Below are 24,362 nucleotides of genomic sequence, written 5' to 3'. Positions count from 1 at the left end.
TGCTCGTGTACATAAGAGGTCACTACTCCCCTTCTGGGTGTTTGCATAAGAATAAGAGACAATTAAGTTTAGGATCACAGGGTAGAGCCATTTTGTTGGCGACTACAAAAAGATAATGACAAGTGGAAACCATCCAATTCTACGGGAACGGTGGTGCAACGTGCGGGCCCACTCCGCCCTCTTCTAGGGCAATAGTGGAGAAATATGCGAAACAAGCAGGGATTGAATATGGAGAGTGCATCATACACTGGTATTAGATACCCATATACCCATTTCTGCAGGCTGTAAAACACATGGTAGGATTAAGATGGGCATTAGATACATGGCTCTTGGTTGTACCCCAGATGGGTATCAGATACACAACTCTGCTAAGCTCACTGTAAGCCTCCTTCAGAAGTTTACACTGACATAACACACCGGAGTCAATGTTCAGAGTACAGCAGCGTGATGGTTACACTGCTGTGCTCTGAACAGTGCAGAGAGCGTTGATCAAATGATTCCATTTTGAAATTTACACCATCCTGAAAATGTATCTAGAGATAAGCACCCCGTAATTGGTTAAGGGAGTTCTACCTACAACAAGAATGTCAAACATTTGGACAGTAACTGCAGCCTAGGCACACTGTACTTCAGAAGGAGCGGGGCACTTAAATTCTAGAAAGCAGATTTTTTAAATTCATTTGAAGGGGGAGGAAGGGAGCACATCATGTCATGTCACTTCTCCAGAGATGGTGCTAGTAACGTGGAAACCCTTTATATTCCATTGACACACACACAGGTCGCTTGATGAATAAGCGTCTTGCTCGTTCGGCTGTCTACATAAAGGTCTAATCAATGGGAAACTAGCAATTCTAGAAATCGGTAACAAGCACCTTTACTCTTCTCCCCATACAGAATACAGGATATCAGAACAGATAGCTGAACAGCTGCTATCTGAATATGTATTATCACATTTACTTTTGGAGCCAAGGTGGAAGAACCATTTTTGTGGTTTTATTTGAATTTTGCAAGAGAATATACATTTTACAGGTTAAAATACCTACAAATAAAAAGGTATATATAAAGCATATATATGTGTAATAATTTAAAAGAGAAGTTACCTTTACCTGCAACTTTGTCACGTATTAGCTTGGCAGATTCCACCTCACCGATGCTACTGAAAAGGCTGCGTAGCTCATCCTGTGTCATGTTCTGAGGCAAGTAGTTCACAATTAGGTTAGTCCTGCCCATGTCATCCCTGCATACGTCATCCATATGATCTTCATAACCGTTAGACATCTTAAATTACCTGTCAATATTAAAAGTTAATTTCAATTTATTTTATTGAATAGCGAGACAGGCAGCAAAATATATACACAAACACTATTTGCAAACACATGTACCTATACATATGTATGTAAATACACAGCGGGTGAGAAAAGTATCGATCACATCAATACTTTTCTAAGTAAATATATTTCTAAAAATGCTATTGACATTAAATGCTCACCATATGTCGGTAACATCCAATCCTCCGAGGCAAAGAAATCAAACCATAGATGCTCTTAAATTAAGTTAGGTGTAATAATGAGAAATGACAAGGAAAAAAAGTATTGAACATGCTAATTGAAAAGTAATACTTCACACAATAACCCTTTGTTGGTGATAACAGCTTCCGGACATCTTGTATGGAGAAACTAGTCGCATGCATTGCTCAGGTGCGATTTTGTCTACTTTCTTCAACACTGTTCAAATCCTGACGTTTCCTTAGGCTCAGGGTTCATAGGAGTCCAATGCAGCATAATTTTATCTTGTCAAGAATGGGATTTTGGGGATTTTGTCCCTTTTCCCAGATTAACATCAGCACCCAGCCAAAGGCTTTCACTCTGCTGGTTATGAAAATTACGCGGAAGCCCAAGCCATTTTTTTTAATCATTTAATTATTTTTACAGAGGAGGCACACAGCGTGTGCCAATACAACTCCCATCATGGTCGCCTTGTTGCTCCGATCACAGGGAGACTAAGCAACAATGATAGCTGCCTTTGGCAGCTGATGCCTGGGAACAGCATGAACTATATCGCTTCTTCCGAGGTGCCGATACATGTTATGCGGATGACACACAGATAACATCCATGTGTCAGTGTGTGGCATCATTTTGTCCGTGCTGCTGATAAACTGACATGTCTGCGGGTTTTTCACGTGGATGCACACTGCCTGGCAAAAATTATGGAATAACTGGCCTTGGGAGGATGTTCATTCAGTTGTTTAATTTTGTAGAAAAAAGCAGATCACAGAAATGGCACAAAACTAAAGTCATTTCAAATGGCAACTTTCTGGCTTTAAGAAACACTAAAAGAAATCAAGAACAAAAAATGTGGTCGTCAGTAATGGTTACTTTTTTAACCAAGCATAGGGGGAAAACGATGGAGTCAATCAATTCTGGGGAAAAAATTATGGAATCACCCTGTAAAATTTCATAACCAAAAATTATATAAAATAAAAATAATCTGCTCGTTAGTCTGCATCTAAAAAGGAGTGATCACACCTTGGGGAGCTGTTGCACCAAGTGGACTGACATGAATCATGGCTCCAACACGAGAGATGTGAATTGAAACAAAGGAGAGGATTATCAAACCCTTAAGAGGGTAAATCACCACACAATGTTGCACAAGATGTTGTTCACAGTCAGCTGTGTCTAAAATCTGGACCAAATACAAACAACATGGAAAGGTTGTTAAAGGCAAACATACTGGTAGACCAAGGAAGACATCAAAGCATCAAGACCGGAAAATTAAAGCAATGTGTCTCCAAAACAGGAAATGCACAATAAAACAAATGAGGAACGAATCGGTGGAAACTAGAGTCAACATCTGTGACCGAACTGTAAGAAACCGCCTAAAGGAAATGGGATTTACATACAGAAAAGGTAAACGAAAGCCATCATTAACACCTAAACAGAAAAAAACAAGGTTACAATGGGCTAAGGAAAAGCAAGCGTGAACTGTGGATGACTGGATAAAAGTCATATTCAGTGATGAATCACGAATCTGCATTGGGCAAGGTGATGATGCTGGAACTTTTGTTTGGCGCCATTCCAGTTAGATTTATAAAGATGACTGCCTGAAGAGAACATTCAAATTTCCACAGTCACTGATGATATGGGGCTGCATGTCAGGTAAAGGCACTGGGGAGATGGCGGTCATTACATCTTCAATAAATGCACAAGTTTATGTTGAAATTTTGGACACTTTTCTTATCCCATCAATTGAAAGGATGTTTGGGGATGATGAAATCATTTTTCAAGATGATAATGCATCCTGCCGTAGAGCAAAAACTGTGAAAACATTCCTTGAAAAAAGACACAAAGTCAATGTCAGGGCCTGCAAATAGGTTGGATCTCAATCCAATTGTAAATCTTTGGTGGAAGTTGAAGAAAATCGTCCACGACAAGGCTCCAACCTGCAAAGCTGATCTGGCAACAGCAATCAGAGAAAGTTGGAGCCTGACTGATGAAGAGTACTGTTTGACACTCTAAGTCCATGCCTCAGAGACTGCAAGCTGTTATAAAAGCCAGAGGTGGTGCAACAAAATACTAGTGATGTTTTGGAGTGTTTCTTTGTTTGTTTTTCATGATTCCATAATTTTTTCCTCAGAATTGAGTGATTCCATAATTTTTTCCCTATGCTTGGTTAAAAAAAACTAACCATCTACGGACTACCACATTTTTTGTTCTTGATTTCTTTTAGTGTTTCTTCAAGCCAGAAATTTGCCATTTCAAATGACTTTAGTTTTGTGCCATGTCTGTGATCTGCTTTTTTTCTACAAAATTAAACAACTGAATGAACATCCTCCAAGGCCAGTGATTCCATAATTTTTTGCCAGGGGTTGTAATTTGCTTTTGCATTGCCATATTCTGAGAGCTAATTTTTTTTGCCAAACGAGCCATTTTAGAGATTTTTTTTTTTTGTGGGACGGTTTGGAGTTTTCATTTATCCCATTTTTTACCTATAACTTTTTGATCGCTTTTTAATCAATTTCTTTTTAATGTGTCAGTATGACGAAAAAGCTAAATTTTTGTTGTGTATTTTTTTTTTGGGTGTTCATCATATGGAATAAATTACATACCAGTATAAAAGATCCAGTACCAATTATGTACCATACTTTTTTTTTTGTTTCATTACAAAGGCTATGTTGCTTTTTCGGAGAGGGGGGGGTGTTAACCTAAAATATTTTTTTTAACTATGCTTTTACTTTTTCACTTAGGCTAAGTTCACACTAGGCATTTTTGCAGGTTTTGTTTGTGTTTTTTTATGCAAATATTCAGTTGTTATAACTAAGAACTGTGAGTCATAAATTGCCGGTACTATGAATGCCGGTGCGCATGCGTGAACCGCATCCCTGCGTCTCAGCTCTCAAGCTCATTAGGCAGTCGATCACCACGTGAGCGGGCCAGCGCTCGCCCACATCACGTGACTGCCGACCGTCGCTGAGCAAGGAGCCGAGAACCAGGAGCATCTAAAGTGACAAGTGCAAGGTGACATAGTGCTATAAATAGGCAAATATGCTAAATAGCAATTAGCCAAAGCGCATATCCATTTGCCAACTAGTGTGTATATGTATGTATGTATGTATGTATGTATGTATGTATGTATGTATGTATGTATGTATGTATGTATGTATATATATATATATATACATATATACACATATATATATACACATATATACACATATATATACACACATATATATACACATATATATACACACATTATATATATATATATATATATATATATATATATATATATATATATATATATATATATATATATATATATATATATATATATACACACATATATACATATATACATACATACACACTCCAATAATCCATAGTGGGGTGCAGTCCACCCAATCCCACAGGACTGTAAACCACCACCAATTGGAGCCTGGAGTCAGTGAACACGGTTCACTTACAAAATAAATAAATATAATGGTGACAAGATAAAAAGTGAAAAGTGAAGAGTAAGCATGAAAAGTGCCTGCAATATAATTATGGTACATGCTACTCAAATATTAAACATACATAAAATATAATATATATAATGGCCTAAGTCACCGACTATTCTGGATTATATATATATATATATATATATATATATATATATATATATATATATTTATATATGTGTAAATACTCATATGGATAAATATGAAGAAGGGTAGTTTACCGGGACCATGACGGGACCTGCCGCACCGATATGGGTAACTTAACTTAACCTATTTTGTATGCACACTGTAGTCTGGCTATTGATATGCATGTGGCAACATCACGGGCATGGAACGCACTGGCTTTAATTTTGCTAGAGTGCCACAGCCTATTTACATTCGGTCAGACTTGATGGCAATGTTATAGTTGCACTCCTTTGTACGTATATCTTAGTATACCCAGCAGTACCCTGTTCCGTGATCCTTGGTAATTGGATGCACTCACGGATTTATCACAAGATTTTACTCATTATGGTACATGGTTTTATTGCTCTATGTATAAATTTCTCAAAATCTATTTAAGATTATTTTTTCTGGCAATTTATGACTCTCAGTTCTCCTTAGTTATATCATTATCATTTGAGTTGCCATTAGGACGTCTTGGCTATTATCTATACTGATGGTCTGTTGGTAAATATTCAGTTGTGTTGTACAGTACCAGCAAAGCCTGACATTTCATAGATCTCATGCACAACGTTTGATTTTTTTTTGTTTTGTGCTTTGCGTGTTTTTTTTTGCACAATGGAGCATGTCCCTTTCAGTGTTTTTTTCAGGTGAAAAAAATTTATACCAAATCACCGAATAGTACCAAATTGTAAACAGCTCCTATGAAACTTAACCTTTAATACAATCATGAAATTACATAGCACAGTATAATTATTTGGAGAAGATTTCACTTTTCAATAGTTTTTTTGTTGCTTTCCAGTGACTGGTCAAAAGTGCACCATGACTTTACGGACACACTGTACATAGGGTGCACAAAGACTTATCGCACCCATCCCACCTCATCCCCAACTTCACCACAGCCTTCAACCTCTCACTTACAAATGGTGTTCTTCCCTCATGGTTCAAACACGCCGCGATCACACCCATCCTCAAAAAGCCCTCCCTCAACCCATCCTCTGTGTCTAGTATTCGTCAGATATCTCTTTTCCCTTATGCCTCAAAACTACTGGAACAGGATGTCCATCTTGAACTGTCCATCCACCTCCCCTCCTGCTCCTCTTTTGACGGGTTACAATCTGGCTTCCGACCGCATCACTCAACTGAAACTGCCCTAACTAAAGTCGCCAACGACCTGCTAAGGCTACTTTCACACTAGCGTCGGTACGGGGCTGTCGCGCTGCGTCGGCCCGACGTACCGACGCATACTGTGCAAGCGCCGCACAACGGGGGCAGCGGATGCTGTTTTTCCACGCATCCGCTGCCCCATTGTGAGGTGCGGGGAGGTGGGGGCAGAGTTCCGGCCACGCATGCACGGTTGGAAATGGCGGACCGTCGGCACAAAAAAAGTTACATGTAACGTTTTTTGCTGCCGGCGGTCCGCCACAACACGATGCAACCGTCGCACGACGGTTGCGACGTGTGTCAATACGTCGCAATGCGTCGCTAATGTTAGTCTATGGGGAAAAAACGCATCTTGCAGACGACTTTGCAGGATGCGTTTTTTCGCCAAAACAACGCATTGCGACGTATGCAAAAAAACGCTAGTGTGAAAGTAGCCTGTCAAGAGCAAGCGACACTACTCTGCCCTCCTCTCCTGGACTGGTCTTCTGCCTTCGACACTGTGGACCATTCCCTCCTGCTAGATTCTCTCATCTCTTGGCATTAAAGACTTGGACCTATCCTGGATCTCATCATATCCAAGACAGGACATTCAGTGTCTCCCTCTCCCACACCATCTCCGCACCTCGCCCCGTCTGTCGGTGTTCCCCAAGGCTCAGTTCTAGGATCCCTACTCTCTCCATCTACACCTTTTGGCCTGGGACAGCTCATAGAATCCCACGGTCTGCAGTATCATCTCTACGCCGATAACACGCAGATCTACCTAACTGGACCAGACCTCACCTCCTTACTGACCAAAATCCCACAATGTCTGTCTGCTATTTCAGCTTTCTTTTCTGCTCGCTTTCTAAAACTGAACATAGACAAAACAGAATTCATCATATTTCCCACTTCTCACTCTACCACTCCAAACCTACCCATCAATGTCAATGGCTGCTCACTTTCCCCAGTCACGCATGCTCGGTGCTTCGGGGTGATCCTCGACTCTGCCCTCTCCTTCAAGCCACATATCCAAGCGCTTGCCTCCTCCTACCGTCTCAAACTCAAAAATATTTCCCGGATCCGCGCATTCCTTGACCACGAAACCACTAGTGCACACCCTTATCTCCTGCCTTGACTACTGCAACCTCCTACTCTCTGGCCTCCCCTCTAGCACTCTGGCACCTCTCCAATCCATCCTACACTCTGCTGCCCGACTAATCCACCAGTCTCCCCTATGCCAAGCCCTTCACTGGCTTCCTATTGTCCAGAGGTTCTAGTTCAAAACCCTAACTATGACGTACAAAGCCATCCACAACTTGTCTCTTCCATACATCTGCGACATGGTCTCCCAGGACTTGCCTACACGCAACCTTCGATCCTCAAGATCTCCTCCTCTACTCCCCTCATCTGTTCTTCCCACAACCGCATACAAGACTTCTCCCGTGCTTCCCCCATACTCTGGAACTCTCTACCCCCAACACATCAGACTCTTGCCTACCATGGAAACCTTCACAAAGAACCTGAAGACTCACCTCTTCCGACAAGCCTACACCCTGCAGTGATCCTTAGTCTGCTGAACCACCGCACAACTAGCTCTACCCTCTCCTAGTGTATCCTCACCCATGTACTTACACTACCATTCAAAAACTTAGGGTCACTTACAAATATCCTTATTTTTGAAAGAAAAGCACAGTTTTTTCCAATGAATCTAACATTAAATGATTCAGAAATACACTCTATACATTGTTAATGTGGTAAATGATTTTTTTAGCTGCAAACTTCTGGTTGTAATGCAATATCTTCATAGGTGTATAGAGGCCCATTTCCAACAGCCATCACTCCAGTGTTCTTATGGCACTTTGTGTTTGCTAACTGTGTAAGAAGGCTAATGGATGATTAGAATACCCTTAAAAACCCTTGTGCAAGTATGTTAGCACAGCTGAAAAGTTTGGCTGATTAGAGAACCTATAAACCTGACCTTCCTTTGAGCTAGTTGAGAATCTGAAGCATTACATTTATTGGTTCCATTAAACTCTCAAAATGGCCAGAAAAAAAAAGAACTTTCATGTGAAACTCGACAGTCTATTCTTGTTCTTAGAAATGAAGGCAATTCCACGCGAGAAATTGCCAAGAAACTGAAGATTTTCTACAACGGTGTGTACTACTCCCTTCAGAGGAGAGCACAAACAGGCTCTAACCAGAGTAGAAAGAGAAGTGTGAGGCCCCGCTGCACAACTGAGCAACAAGACAAGTACATTAGATTCTGTAGTTTGAGAAATTGACACCTCAAAGGTCCTCAACTGGCAGCTTCATTAAATAGTACACGCAAAATGCCAGTGTCAATGTCCACAGTGAAGAGGCGACTCCAGGATGCTGGCCTTCAGGGCAGAGTGGCAAAGAAAAAGCCATTATCTGAAACTGGCTAATAAAAGGAAAAGATTAATATGGGCAAAAGAACTAAGACATGGGACAGAGGAAGATTGGAAAAAAGTGTTATGGACAGACAAATCCAAGTTTGAGGTGTTTGGATCACACAGAAGAACATTTGTGAGACGCAGAACAACTGAAAAGATGCTGGAAGAGTGCCTGGAGCAATCTGCCAAGCATGGTGGAGGTAATGTGATGTCCTGGGGTTGCTTTGGTGCTGGTAAAGTGGGAGATTTGTACAAGGTAAAAATGGATTTTGAATAAGGAAGGCTATCACTCCATTTTGCAACGCCATGCCATACCCTGTGGACAGCGCTTGATTGGAGCCAATTACATTCTACAACAGGACAATGACCCAAAGCACGCCTCCATATTATACAAGAACTATTTAGGGAAGAAGCAGGCAGCTGGTTTTCTATCTGTAATGGAGTGGCCAGCGCAGTCACCAGATCTCAACCCCATTGAGCTGCTGTGGGAGCAGCTTGACCGTATGGTACACAAAAAGTGCCCATCAAGCCAAACCAACTTGTGGGAGGGGCTTCTGGAAGCATGGGGTGAAATTTCTCCAGATTACTTCAGCAAATTAACTGCTAGAATGCCAAAGGTCTGCAATGCTGTAATTGCTGCAAATGGAGCATTGTTTGATGGAGCAAAGTTTGAAGGAGATTATTATTTCAAATAAAAATCTTTTTTTTTTTTTTAACCTTGCCAAAGTCTGGACTTGATTTTAAATTCATTTGGCAACCAAGTTGATTAATAAAAATATGAGTTTTCATGGAAAACACAAAATTGTCTGGATGACCCTAAACTTCTGAACGGTAGTGTATGTGTGCCTTGTTTTTGCTCATGCTTATTGTACTTGTCTATATTTGCCCCTTTTCACATGTAAAGCGCCATGGAAAAAATGGCGCTATATAAAAATGTCTAATAATAATAAGGTACTATATGTTAGTAATCAGGTCAATGTAGTATCCTGCTTCTGATACACCATATGGCACGTGTACTATATCAGAGAGGGAGGCTAATAAAGCCCCCCAAAAATCACAGACACACAACTGTAAGTGAGAGAGATTCAAGGGTATAGGCAGATATTGTACGTATTCCCAAATAAAGTGTATAGGGTATCCCAGATTAATGAAAAATATGAATGGTGCTAACAATGTTTATATCCAAAGGGTTTTTCTTATGCAATTAATGTAAAAAAAAATTGCATATTATCATTGCAAATATCCCAAGATACAGAAATCTCGGATTCACATTCCCCTATAACACAACATATTAAACAAGAGACCAGTAGCATATTTCCACAGTGAGGTATAGAAATCCCGGGTAAACAGTAACATATGGAGTGCTTTAATACATACACTCCAAGGGGTCATCCGTACAATGGTAGTCAGATTACTAATTTCTATTGCACATATTCCCAAAGATAACAATCATTTTAGGATTCATATACCCCAGGTTTAATCATACATCACATATAAAGAGGACCCAGTATGCATATTCTCGATGCGTTTTTCAATAGTTTGATTCATCAGGAGTCCATACTGGCATAAATCCTTACATAAAAAGGGGAGCTTACCTTGTGTTAGATCAAAGAGTCAGCATGGGAGTGGTGACTATCCGCATGAATCAGGAAATCTATTTCCACCACGGTAAGGCTATGTGCACACGTTCAGGTTTTTACGCGTTTTTTTGCGATAACGCTATAAAAGCTCAATAAAAACACATACTTTATGCATTCTATCATTTAGAATGCATTCTGCATGTTTTGTGCACATGGTGCGTTTTTTCCGCGAAAAAAACGCATTGCGGTAAAAAAAGCAGCTTGTTCAATAATTTTGCGGATTTTCCGCGTTTTTCCCGCGATTCTATGCATTTGGAAAAAAAACGCACAAAAAAACGCGTCAAAAACGCATGCGGATTTCTGGCAGAAATGTCCGGTTTTTGTCAGGAAAATTTCTGCCAGAAATCCTGACGTGTGCACATAGCCTAAGTCCCCCTTTTTATGTAGGGATTTATGCCAGTATGTTCTCCTGATGAATCAAACTATAGGGAAATGTGTCAAGAATATGCATATTAAAAGGGAACCTGTCACCCCCAAAATCGAAGGTGAGCTAAGCCCATCAGCATCAGGGGCTTATCTACAGCATTCTGTAATGCTGTAGATAGATAAGCCCCCAGATGTATCCTGAAAGATGAGAAAAAGAGGTTAGATTATACTCACCCAGGGGCGGTCCGATCCGATGGGCATCGAGGTCCGGGGCCTCCTATCTTCATAGGATGACGTCCTCTTCTTGCCTTCACGCTGCGGCTCTGGCGCAGGTGTACTGTTGTGTGCCCAATCGGTTTCAAAACTGGCCGGGGTTGATACCACAGGGTGTCAGCCGTTACCCAGGGGAATTTCAGCCTAGGGGTGGCGCTGTTCGCTTATTCCTCAGCGTCGTTAAAAAGAAGTGCTGAGGAATAAGGCCCCTTAACCCCTTCCCGACCCATGACGCCACGTAGGCGTCATGAAAACCCGTGCCAATCCGACCCATGACGCCTATGTGGCGTCATGGAATGATCGCATCCCTGCAGATCGGGTGAAAGGGTTAACTCCTATTTTACCCGATCTGCAGGGAGAGGGGGAGTGATACTTCAGCCCAGGGGGGGTGGCTTCACCCCCCCGTGGCTACGATCGCTCTGATTGGCTGTTGAAAGTGAAACTGCCAATCAGAGCGATTTGTAATATTTCACCTAAAAAACTGGTGAAATATTACAATCCAGCCATGGCCGATGCTGCAATAACAGCGGCCATGGCTGGAAAACCTGAAGTGACCCCCCCCCACCCCACCGATCGCCCCCCCAGTGCTCCGTTATGGGGTCCGGTCCCCTCCGTCCTGTGCTCCGCTCCCCCGTCCTCCTGTCCGCTCCCCCCCTGCTCCTATGTCACCCCCGGTGCTCCGACGCCTCCCCCCCGTGCCCCGATCTCCCCCCCCCCCCCTTATACTTACCGAGGCTCCCGGTGTCGGTCCGTCTCCTCGCTGGGCGCCGCCATCTTCCAAAATGGCGGGCGCATGCTCAGTGCGCCCGCCGAATCTGCCGGCCGGCAGATTCATTACAAGTACATTTTGATCGCTGTGGTAGGTTCTATCACAGCGATCAAAATAAAAAAAATAATAAATAAACCCCCCCCTTTATCACCCCCATAGGTAGGGACAATAATAAAATAAAGAAAACATTTTTTTTTTCTTTTTCCACTAGGGTTAGGGTTAGAACTAGGGTTAGGGTTACGGTTACAGGTAGGGTTAGGGTTACAGGTAGGGTTAGGGTTACAGGTAGGGTTAGGGTTACAGGTAGGGTTACAGGTAGGGTTAGGGTTACAGGTAGGGTTAGGGTTACAGGTAGGGTTAGGGTTATGGCATGTGCGGATTTGGCTGCGGATCCGCAGCGCATTGGCTGCGGATCCGCAGCGCATTGGCCGCGGATCCGCAGCGCATTGGCCGCGGATCCGCAGCGCATTGGCCGCGGATCCGCAGCGCATTGGCCGCGGATCCGCAGCGCATTGGCCGCGGATCCGCAGCGCATTGGCCGCGGATCCGCAGCGCATTGGCCGCTGCAAATTCGTAGCGCATTGGCCGCTGCAAATTCGTAGCAGTTTTCCATCAGGTTTACAGTACCATGTACACCTATGGAAAACCAAATCCGCTGTGCCCATGGTGCGGAAAATTCCGTGCAGAAAATTCCGTGCAGAAACGCTGCGTTGTATTTTCCGCAGCATGTCAATTCTTTGTGCGGATTCCGCAGCGTTTTACACCTGTTCCTCAATAGGAATCCGCAGGTGAAATCCGCACAAAAAAAACACTGGAAATCTGCTGTAAATCCGCAGGTAAAACGCAGTGCCTTTACCTGCAGATTTTTCAAAAATCGTGCGGAAAAATCTCACACGAATCCGCAACGTGGGCACATACCCTTAGGGTACCGTCACACTAAGCGACGCTGCAGCGATAGCGACAGCGATGCCGATCGCTGCAGCGTCGCTGTGTGGTCGCTGGAGAGCTGTCACACAGACCGCTCTCCAGCGACCAACGATGCCGAGGTCCCCGGGTAACCAGGGTAAACATCGGGTTGCTAAGCGCAGGGCCGCGCTTAGTAACCCGATGTTTACCCTGGTTACCAGCGTAAAATGTAAGTACATACTTACATGCGTCCCCCGGCGTCCGCTTCCTGTAATGACTGAGCGCCGGCAGTAGCAGGGCACAGCGGTGACGTCACCGCTGTGCTGTGCTTTCACTTTCAATTTGCGGCGCTCAGTCAGTGTGGGAAGCGGACGCCGGGGGAAGCATGTGAGTATGTAGTGTTTGTTTTTTTTTACATTTTACGCTGGTAACCAGGGTAAACATCGGGTTACTAAGCGCGGCCCTGCGCTTAGTAACCCGATGTTTACCCTGGTTACCAGTGTAAAATATCGCTGGTATGGTTGCTTTTGCTGTCAAACACGGCGATACACGGCGACCTAGCGACCAAATAATGTGCAGACCTTCTAGCAGCGACCAGCAATTTCACAGCGGGATTCTGATCGCTGCTGCGTGTCAAATACAGCGATATCGCTCCCTAGGACGCTGCAACGTCACAGATCGCTGGCGACGTTGCTTAGTGTGACGGTACCTTTAGGGTTGGAATTAGGGCTAGGGTTGGAAATAGGGTTAAGATTAGGCTTGTGGTTAGGGTTACGGATAGGGTTAGGGGTGTGTTGGGGTTACAGTTGTGGTTAGGGTTGGGATTAGGGTTAGGGTTTGGATTAGGGTTAGGATTAGGGTTGGAATTAGGGTTACGGGTGTGTTGGGGTTAGGATTGTGGTTAGGGGTGTGTTGGGGTTAGGGTTGGGATTAGGGTTATGGCTACAGTTGGGATTAGGATTAGGGGTGTGTTGGGGTTAGTGTTGAAGTTAGAATTGAGGGGTTTCCACTGTTTAGGCACATCAGGGGTCTCCAAACGCAACATGGCGCCACCATTGATTCCAGCCAATCTTGCATTCAAAAAGTCAAATGGTGCTCCCTCCCTTCCAAGCCCCGACGTGCGCCCAAACAGTGGTTTACCCCCACATTTGGGGTACCAGCGTACTCAGGACAAACTGGGCAACAACTGTTGGGGTCCAATTTCTCCTGTTACCCTTGCAAAAATAAAAAATTACTTGCTAAAACATAATTTTTGAGGAAAGAACAATTATTTTTTATTTTCACGGCTCTGCGTTATAAACTTCTGTGAAGCACTTGGGGGTTGAAAGTGCTCACCACACATCTAGATAAGTTCCTTCGGGGGTCTAGTTTCCCAAATGGGGTCACTTGTGGGGTGTTTCTACTGTTTAGGCACATCAGGGGCTCTGCAAATGCAACGTGACGCCCGCAGACCATTCCATCAAAGTCTGCATTTCAAATGTCACTACTTCCCTTCCGAGCCCTGACGTGCGCCCAGTGGTTTACCCCCACATATGGGGTATCACTGTACTCACAACAAACTGGGCAACAAACATTGGGGCCCAATTTCTCCTGTTACCCTTGTGAAAATAAAAAATTGCTTGCTAAAACATCTTTTTTGAGGAAAGAAAAATGATTTTTTTATTTTCACGGCTCTGCGTTGTAAACTTCTGTGAAGCACTTGGGGGTTGAACGTGCTCATCACACATCTAGATAAGTTCCTTGGGGGGTCTAGTTTCCAAAATCGGGTCACTTGTGGGGTGTTTCTACTGTTTAGGCACATCAGGGGCTCTGCAAATGCAACGTGACGCCCGCAGACCATTCCATCAAAGTCTGCATTTCAAATGTCACTACTTCCCTTCCGAGCCCTGACGTGCGCCCAAACAGTGGTTTACCCCCACATATGGGGTATCAGCGTACTCAGGAGAAACTGGACAACAACTTTTGGGGTCCAATTTCTCCTGTTACCCTTGCAAAAATAAAAAAAATTCTGGGCTAAAAAAATATTTGAGGAAAGGAAACACATTTATTATTTTCACGGCTCTGCGTTATAAACTTCGGTGAAGCACCTGGGGGTTATAAGTGCTCACTATGCATCTAGATAAGTTCCTTGGGGGGTCTAGTTTCCAAAATGGGGTCACTTGTAGGGGAGCTCCAATGTTTAGGCACACAGGGGCTCTCCAAAGACGACATGCTGTCCGCTAACGATTGGAGCTAATTTTCCATTCAAAAAGTCAAATGGCACGCCTCCCCTTCCGAGCCTTGCCGTGCACCCAAACAGTGGTTTACCCCCACATATGAGGTATCAGCGTACTCAGGAGAAATTGTCCAACAAATTTTAGGATCCATTTTATCCTGTTGCTCATGTGAAAATGAAAAAATTGAGGCTAAAATAATTTTTTTGTGAAAAAAAAGTACCGTTTCATTTTTAGGGATCAATTTGTGAAGCACCTGGGGGTTTAAAGTGCTCACTCTGCTTCTAGATAAGTTCCTTGGGGGGTCTAGTTTCCAAAATGGGGTCACTTGTGGGGGAGCTCCAATGTTTAGGCACACGGGGGCTCTCCAAACGCGACATGGTGTCCGCTAAAGATTGGAGCCAATTTTTCATTGAAAAAGTCAAATGGCGCTCCTTCTCTTCCGAGCCCTGCCGTGCGCCCAAACAGTGGTTTACCCCCACATATGAGGTATCAGCGTACTCAGGACAAATTGGACAACAACGTTCGTGGTCCAGTTTCTCCTTTTACCCTTGGGAAAATAAAAAAAATTTCGCTAAAAGATCATTTTTGTGACTAAAAAGTTAAATGTTCATTTTTTACTTCGATGTTGCTTCTGCTGCTGTGAAACACCTTAAGGGTTAATAAACTTCTTGAATGTGGTTTTGAGCACCTTGAGGGGTGCAGTTTTTAGAATGGTGTCACTTTTGGGTATTTTCAGCCATATAGAACCCTCAAACTGACTTCAAATGTGAGGTGGTCCCTAAAAAAAAATGGTTTTGTAAATTTTGTTGTAAAAACGAGAAATCACTGGTCAAATTTTAACCCTTATAACTTCCTAGCAAAAAAAAAAAATTGTTTCCAAAATTGTGCTGATGTAAAGTAGACATGTGGGAAATGTTATTTATTAACTATTTTGTGTCACATAACTCTCTGGTTTAACAGAATAAAAATTCAAAATGTGAAAATTGCAAAATTTTCAAAATTTTTGCCAAATTTCCGTTTTTTTCACAAATAAACTCAGAAATTATCGACCTAAATTTACCACTAACATGAAGCCCAATATGTCACGAAAAAACAATCTCAGAATCGCTAGGATCCGTTGAAGCGTTCCTGAGTTATTACCTCATAAAGGGACACTGGTCAGAATTGCAAAAAACGGCAAGGTCATTAAGGCCAAAATAGGCTGGGTCATGAAGGGGTTAATGACTGCCATTAATAGGCATATTGAAAGTGGTTAAGTTGTTAAAAATAAAAAGATTTGAATTGCCACATCCAAATAAATAACTAAATGTGTTTGTCCACTACTACACAACCCAAACTTAATTTCAAAGCCCCAATAAAATTGCTACCTCCTGTAGCAGCCTCGTTCCAATAATGTAAACGCCAGTTTCCGGAAGGTGATGTGACTAACATCACATGAACCGCGAACAGTAGTGTCTGCATCGCTGGAATGACGCATCAATTGCCGTTATTTTAATTGGAGCCCTGAAATGCTGCCCAGTAAAGAAAAAGCCCTTTAACCACTTCACAACCTAGTGATTTTCCATTTTTGCCTTCCCTTCTTTTAAAGGGATGGTGCCACCAGTTTTCTTATAGTTTGTTTTTTTGTGAAATAAAGCTTAAAATAGTAAATTAAAATGTATTAATGCAATGTTTGCACTGTTTCCAAACATTTCTATATGATTATATACTAGATGGTGGCCCGATTCCAACGCATCGGGTATTCTAGAATATGTATACGCAGTACATTGCCCAGCCCACGCAGTACATTGCCCAGCCCACGCAGTACATTGCCCAGCCCACGCAGTACATTGCCCAGCCCACGCAGTACATTGCCCAGCCCACGCAGTACATTGCCCAGCCCACGCAGTACATTGCCCAGCCCACGCAGTACATTGCCCAGCCCACGCAGTACATTGCCCAGCCCACGCAGTACATTGCCCAGCCCACGCAGTACATTGCCCAGCCCACGCAGTACATTGCCCAGCCCACGCAGTACATTGCCCAGCCCACGCAGTACATTGCCCAGCCCACGCAGTACATTGCCCAGCCCACGCAGTACATTGCCCAGCCCACGCAGTACATTGCCCAGCCCACGCAGTACATTGCAATGTGGGCATCATATCCCTGTTAAAAAAAAAGAAAATAAAATAAAAAAGTTATATACTCACCTTCCAGAGCCCCCGGATCCAAGCGAAGTGGTTACCGACGCTACTCGTGCGCTCCGGTCTCATGAGTGCATTGCGGTCTCGCGAGACCGCTACATCATCTCGCGAGATCGCAGCATGGACCGGTTACCGGAGCGTCGCGAGCGGGAAAGGCCTGTTGTTGATCCGGGGGCCGACGGAAGGTGAGTATATATAACGATTTTTTATTTTTTTTATTATTTTTAACATTAGATCGTTTTACTATTCATGCTGCATAGGCAGCATGAATAGTAAAAAGTTGGTCACACAGGGTTAATAGCAGCGGTAACGGAGTGCATTACAACGCGGCATAACGCGGTCCGTTACCACTGCCATTAACCCTGTGTGAGGGCAGACTGGAGGGGAGTACGGAGCGGGCAATGACTGCGGGGAGGAAGGAGCGGCCAATTTTTTACCGCCGGACTGTGCCCGTCGCTGATTGGTCGTGGCTGTTTTGCCACAACCAATCAGCGACTTGGGTTCCATGACAGACAGAGGCCGCGACCAATGAATATCCGAGACAGAAAGAAAGACGGACAGACAGAAAGACGGAAGTGACCCTTAGACAATTATATAGATTTTCTTACAAATATTTATTTACCACTAGGGGGAGCATTTTCCATTTTAGACCTCAAGCAACTATAGTAATACTTACCAGCTTTACTGTTAGCAGCAAAATTGGGGCAGTAACTGCTGACATCACCATTTCCCTCCCCTTTTGGGTGTTCTAGTATCCCTGGGGCAGAATGAAGAGCAGCATCACAGGGCAGCGCCAATTTGTGGGTGACTGCCCTGTGATCTGCTATCACCAGCAGTTACTGTCTCTCTCCCATCAGTCTCTCTCACCCAGATGACATGATTCTCTCACCCCACTCCACAATGCCTGGCCATTCACTGCAGTCCTGCAGCTCCTTATCTTAGAAAGGGAGAAAGGGATAAATCACAGCTCCTGCTGAGCAGCTGACAGCTTCTGCTCCAATAATGTTACTGGTACACTGTTCCTCCTTGATGTCTCTGCTATTCTGCAGGGCTTTTCTCCTGCATTTTACTCCCCTCAGCCATCAATCTAGGATCTGTTCTGCTGGAAGCAGTACTGCTTATGTTAGCAGATCTGAGGGCTCCATGAATATGGCAGCAGAACACTCCCACTACTGTGAATTGTGCAGCCCACAGAGGCGTGCCCAGTTCACAGTAGTGACAGTTTCATTGCAATAGATAGGGTTGGAGTACTCTTATCTCCTATGACCATGGGGTGCCGTATTATGACACTGATAGTGTTGTGCTGCTACTTTGAATGCAAGATGTCAGCCCCCAGCCCCTTCTTTAAACTCCTATACCGCACAAAATATGTTTCAAATGCATTCAAAACTTGGTTATGACAGCATGTTATGCTACATTACATTGATTTATTTTTTAATGATCTACAAACGCGGTACCTTTCCTTTAAGAGCTTTAACTTTTTGGGCAGCACGGTGGCTCAGTGGTTAGCACTGTTGCTTTGCAGCGCTGGATTCCTGAGTTCAAATCCCACCAAGGACAACATCTGCAAGGAGTCTGTATGTTGTCCCCATGTTTGCGTGGGCTTCCTCCGGGTTCTCTGGTAACCTCCCACATTTCAAAGTCATACTTATAGGGAATCTAGATTGTGAGCCCCATCGGAGACAGTGATGATAATGTGTGCAAAACTGTAAAGAGCTGCGGAATATGTTGGCGCTATATAAATAAAGAGATTATTATTATTATAACTTATTTTTCCGTCCATATAGCAGTATGAGTTGCACATTTTTCCTCACATTTTACTGTACGAGTCCCCTTAGAAGACTTGAAATACAGTAGACTTGAAGCTGCCATCCTCAGCACTGCTATTATAACAAAAATCACCATCTCCCATGAGCGCCAGCCACAGGCTGGCTTTCACAAAAGGATCTCAATGACAGACACGGGGTTCATAAGCAGAAATTTCAAAAACGGAAGCAGGTCACTGAAGAATCGGTGACCTGTAGAAACACAGGACTTAAAGAAGGGCCCTAACAGAAGACCCTACCCCCATTCCAGCACAGATGCAAAGACATCATTAGAAGAAAACTTAAAACAAGAGCAACTGATCAGATTCCTTCACAAAAAGTATCGATTTAATCAGTGTAACATGGCCATACCTTTACTTTGTAGTGCTAAACCCTGCTGACAGGTTAAATGGAATCTGTCATCACATCTGACCCATGTGAACTATTAATATGGGCACACAGGTTATGGAACGCTGAGGGGACTTATACTTGTATGTCTCATATCAGATGTGTTGTTGAGAAATGATCTTTTATCACTTTATGTAATTGACGTCTTCCCGACTTTGGGGAGGACGTTGCCTGGAAGATAACTCTGCCTCCAGAGATTATTATATACTGTAGATAGGGGAAGTTACCAGTGCGATGGCTGCTCTCTGCTGTCCTGATATCACTGCAGAGCTGTGTGTGATTATAACTGACATATCTGCAGGCTCCTCTCAGCTTCCAGCTCACTGACAGACAGAGTTGTAATATTGTTACACTACAGCAGAGCTAAAGAGAGCTGCAAGAAGACAAGGTTTAGCTTTTCTGTTCTATGTTAGATACTTGTCTCATTGGTAACTCCCCCTTCATGTAGAATAATCTCTGGGGGCAAAGTTAACTTCCAGACAACATCCTCCCCATAGCCTGGAAGAGGTCATTTATATGAAGTGATAACAGATGATTTCTCAAGGAGACATCTGATACGAGACATACAGGTATGAGGCCATGTGCACACGTTCAGGATTGTTAGCGTTTTTTTCGCGTTTTTTCGCTATAAAAACGTGATAAAAACGCGAAAAAAAACGCTTACATAAGCCTCCTATTATTTACAGGGTATTCCGCATTTTTTGTGCAAATGTTGCGATTTTTTCCGCGAAAAAATCGCATAGCGGAAAAAAAAGCAACATGTTCATTAAAAATGCGGAATTGCAGGGATTCCGCACACCTAGGGGTCCATTGATCTGCTTACTTCCCGCACGGGGCTGTGCACACCATGCGGGAAGTAAGCAGATTATATGCGGTTGGTACCCAGGGTGGAGGAGAGGAGACTCTCCTCCACGCACTGGGCACCATATAAGTGGTCAAAAAATAAGAAATAAAATAATAAACAGTCCTATACTCACCCTCGATGTATTCCCGCCTCCTCGCACGCTGCCGTTCGGTTCCTGTAGCTGGTGTGCGCTGAAGGACCTCGCCGAATGACGTCACTGTCCTGTGATTGGTCGTGAGCAGTCATGTGACCGCTCACGTGACCGTGACGTCACGGGAGGTCCTGTGCGCACAGACCAGCTAGAAGAGGAGCCGGACGGCCGCTGAGGAGATGTCTGGGTGAGTATAAGCATTTTTTTTAGTTTTTTTATTATTTTTAAACATTCTATCTTTTACTATAGATGCTGCATAAGCTGCATCTATAGTAAAAAGTTGGTCACACTTGTCAAACGCTATGTTTGACAAGTGTGACCAACCTGTCAGTCAGTTTTCCAAGCGATGCTACAGATCGCTTGGAAAACTTTAGCATTCTGCAAGCTAATTACGCTTGCAGAATGCTAAAAAAAGCGAAAAAAACGGAAAAAAACCGCAAAAAAAAAATGCGGATTTCTTGCAGAAAATTTCCGGTTTTCTTCAGGAATTTTCTGCAAGAAATCCGCAACGTGTGCACATACCCTGACTCTCCTCCGCAGTCAATAACTTGCATGCCCATATTAATAGATTAAATAGATTAAATGTGGTGATAAATTCCCCTTAAAGGCAAATGGGATGGGGGTTCAGCGTTTGAGCCCACATCAAAGGCAGGGACACGACTTGACGTTCAAGTACGTCAAAGGTCGTGAAAGGATTAAATGGATCCTGTCATGGGAAAAAAAAAAAAAAGCTATAAACCTTCAGATATAGGGTAAGGCTAAGTTCACATTAGCGCTTGAGTCCGCAGCGTGGTTCTGCGGACTTCTTTACTTAAGCTCCGCCTACTTCCACATGCATCCTGCATAGCTATCTTTAACATTGGGTACGCAGGGACAAGCGTTGAATGAGGATGTGAACGTCATTTTGACGTGCCCGACGAATGCAAGAAAAATGCAACATGCTGCGTTCGGCGGGCACGTCAAAACGACGCATGCGGATGCATCCACATACAACACATGTCCCTGCGTACCCAATGTTAAAGATAGGCATGCAGGATGCATGCGAAAGTAGGCGAGGCTAAGGAAAAAAGTCTGCAGCACCACTCTGCGGACTCAAACGCTAATGTGAACTTAGCCTTAATCTGCAGGTTATTAGCATTCTGAACCTGCCTGGCACCCACATTTAGAGTCCCGATGCCAGGAGGAAATTAACCTTTTTCCTCCCGGTAAGTTCATGTTTCAGTCATAGGGGTGGTATGGGCACAAATACAGTCACCGATCTGTGTGTAGAGTGCAGCGGCGGCTGTAACTGTGACTGAAAGCAAGATCGGCATTAGCGTCAGCTGTCAAGTCAGTGCACGGTTACATCCGCCAATCTCTACACAGAGTGGTGACTGTACCTGCGCTGTCATCACTAAACATGAGCGAATATGTTCGGTTCCCTCCTTATTTGGCAAGCTATACTGCTTACCGAATAAGCAGCAGAGGGAACCCGGATACCTGGAGCGCTCTGATAATCAGGTGTCCGGTGCCGCAGCTGCATGTGTCGCGGCTGTGTGATAGTCACAACAAAAGGCTCTCCATTCATGTGTTGTGACTGTCACGCTGCCGCCACGCCAAACACCCGATTATCGGGAGCGCTCCAGCGTCTTCGGTAAGCACTATAGCTTGCCAAATAAGGAGGGAGCCAAACATATTCGCCCCCTCTAGTCACCACCCCTATGACTGAATGCCAAATGCTGCCGGGAGGAATAAAGTTCTAATAAATGCTGAACGTCATTAACCTGCTGATTGACTGCATATCTGAAGGTTTATAGCCTTTTTTCCCCCCCATGACTGATTCCCTTTAAAAAAAGAGAATGTCTGGGATGAAAATAAATGTTAACTATGCAACTCCAGACTGCCGAATTGCTTGTGTATGATGCACATATTGTCACGATTCGACTGTAACCTCCATGCAAATGTATGTTCACGTGATAAGTATGATTTGCATACTTGGGGTCACAGACCAACTAGAGTTCTGCATTTCTCTTAATACTTTTCTTTTGAAAGAAGCCAGGTAAGTCTACGTTCACATTTGCGGTCTGCGCCGCAGCGTCGGGCGCCGCATGCGTCATGCGCCCCTATATTTAACATGGGGGCGCATGGACATGCGTTGCACTTGCGTTTTGCGACGCATGCGTCACTGCGGCACACGCGCCCGGGCGCAGAGGACGCAGCAAGTTGCATTTTTGCTGCGTCCAAAATCAACCCAAAAAAGGACGCATGCGTCGCAAAACGCAGCGTTTTGCTGCGTTTGTGTGCGTTGCGTCGCCGACGCTGCGGCGCACAACGCAAATGTGAACGTAGCCTAAGAATAGTCAGCACGTGACTGACAGTGTCACCACATACCTGATGTGACGTGACCACCCACTTGTACTGGGGACACGGGAATTGTGAGTGTGCATAATCTGCAGTCACACAAAGGGACAGCAAATGGAAAAAGGTTTTGCTACGTAATCTGACAGCATGCTGTAGGGGATAAACACTGAATCCAACAAGTGCTGCTCACCAGGCTGGGTGCTGTTTACATCACTAGGACATTATCATTGTTCTGACTGGTTGCCAAGCAATGCGACTCCGCCCCTGTGATAAGCAGCTCACTGTAGACAATGTACATACAGTGCTTTCTCAGCTCTGCTGCATGCAATATCTAATAGCTGAACCCAGTAATTAAGTGAAACGTCATTGGATTCAGGGTCTTTTTTTTGGACAGCAGATGAGGTAGCAAAGCTGGTGACAGATGTTTTCTTTTCAGCAATGCCATAAAGAATCGAAAAGCCAGAACTAGAGGGGCATGTTTGCTGCCGGCTATTGATCGCAGGTGAATCGGCATGTGATCACTCTACCGTGTGGATTCACAGCGCCCAATGCATTGGATGGTCACATTTCCCTGGCGGAGAAGATAAATTGACATGCTGCGGTCTGGAGAGATGCACCACATGTCTGTCTCCACGGGTAGCCAGCGGGCGCCGCTGCATGGAATTTCTTGAAATCCATCCACTATGCTGTAACATGGGGTCGGACATTGCACACATCCGCAGCGGTTACTGACCGTGGGCACATACCATTAGGGGCCCTAGAATTTTATTTTGCCCACACCAGAATGTTCTCGCTGCTAGACACAAAGAGCCCACACTAAGAGCTTGGCATCACCGTAATATGCCGGCAGCAGTCACTGCAGACATGGCGCCCCTCCATTCTCCGCCTCAGCAAAGCCAGAATCTGTGCTGGGGACGACAATGGATGACAAAGCATGTCAGTGGCCGAGGAGCCCCACCATGGACGCCGCTGCAGCTACGAGCCAGCGCTTTCCCGCCCAAGCCCTGCCGCCAGGGATCGCCCCCCGCACAGCCACCGCTCCCGCACAGCCACCGCTCCCGCACAGCCACCGCTCCCGCCCGTGGCGAGGGGGCTCGGCTCCACAACACTGGCCGGCTCCTCATCGGCGCAGTACAGGGCTAGGCCGCGCTGCAGCCTCACACAGGCGCCGCAGGAAGAAGGCCGCCATGGAGCCGTGTCCGCTACAACCTCAGCCAGCTCTTCCCAATGTGTCCTAGGCGTGATTTCCCGCATCCTAGAGCGCTTACCCTTGGGAGCTTTCCGCTCTAAACAGAGGAGTGAGTCGTGCGATCTGTGTCCGGTCCAGCACGTTCCCAGCGCGGAAAATGCAACAGCTTCCGTCGTCACACAGTGAAAAAAAGAGGAAAACGAGAGGAAAGCAACATGGCGGAGATCGGCCGCGCATGCGCACTACTTAGTGTAAGCCCCGCCGTCGCCGCCCCAACTCATTGGTTAAGTGAAAGGGCGCTCGACTAGGAAATAATGGCGGCTCGGCCGGCGCCTCAGCGCTGCTATCTTGTGAGACAGGCAGGAGCTCGGGAGAATGGCGCCTCAGCAGCCATACCGTAGTCGTTAGGGCTGAGCAGGGAGGCACGGCCTATGGCTGAGGATGCGGGTGACTAGAGGAGCTGCAGCAGTATTGTGCCGTGTGCATGGCTGTGCGGCCAAGTACCATCAGTCAGTACATGGGTGAAGGGGCTGTCCTCCGCTAAGGCTGAGAAATAG

General features: G+C 44.7%; 1 protein-coding gene across 4 annotated transcripts in view; it reads right to left on the bottom strand.

Moving 5' to 3' along the window:
• Window positions 1-24,085, bottom strand: part of ELAVL1 (ELAV like RNA binding protein 1) — a 153,127-nt gene extending 129,042 nt beyond the window's left edge. The window contains exons 1-2 of one of the 4 annotated variants that reach the window (XM_077271711.1): window positions 23,885-24,085; window positions 1,107-1,288 (exon numbers count right to left, since the gene is read on the bottom strand). In XM_077271711.1, the coding sequence (XP_077127826.1) occupies window positions 1,107-1,278 (172 nt within the window). In that variant the 5' untranslated portion in view covers window positions 1,279-1,288; window positions 23,885-24,085. Of the gene's footprint in view, window positions 1-1,100; window positions 1,289-23,884 lie in introns of all 4 variants that reach the window. The other 3 variants (XM_077271715.1, XM_077271719.1, XM_077271709.1) reach the window with 3 other exon arrangements.
• Between the last annotated feature and the right edge of the window lie 277 nt (window positions 24,086-24,362).

This window comes from Ranitomeya variabilis, chromosome 1, assembly GCF_051348905.1.
Source record: "Ranitomeya variabilis isolate aRanVar5 chromosome 1, aRanVar5.hap1, whole genome shotgun sequence".
Taxonomy (NCBI): Eukaryota; Metazoa; Chordata; class Amphibia; order Anura; family Dendrobatidae; genus Ranitomeya; species Ranitomeya variabilis.
The sequence above is the reverse complement of the archived record's forward strand: the minus strand, read 5'-3'. Positions and strand labels throughout refer to the sequence as shown.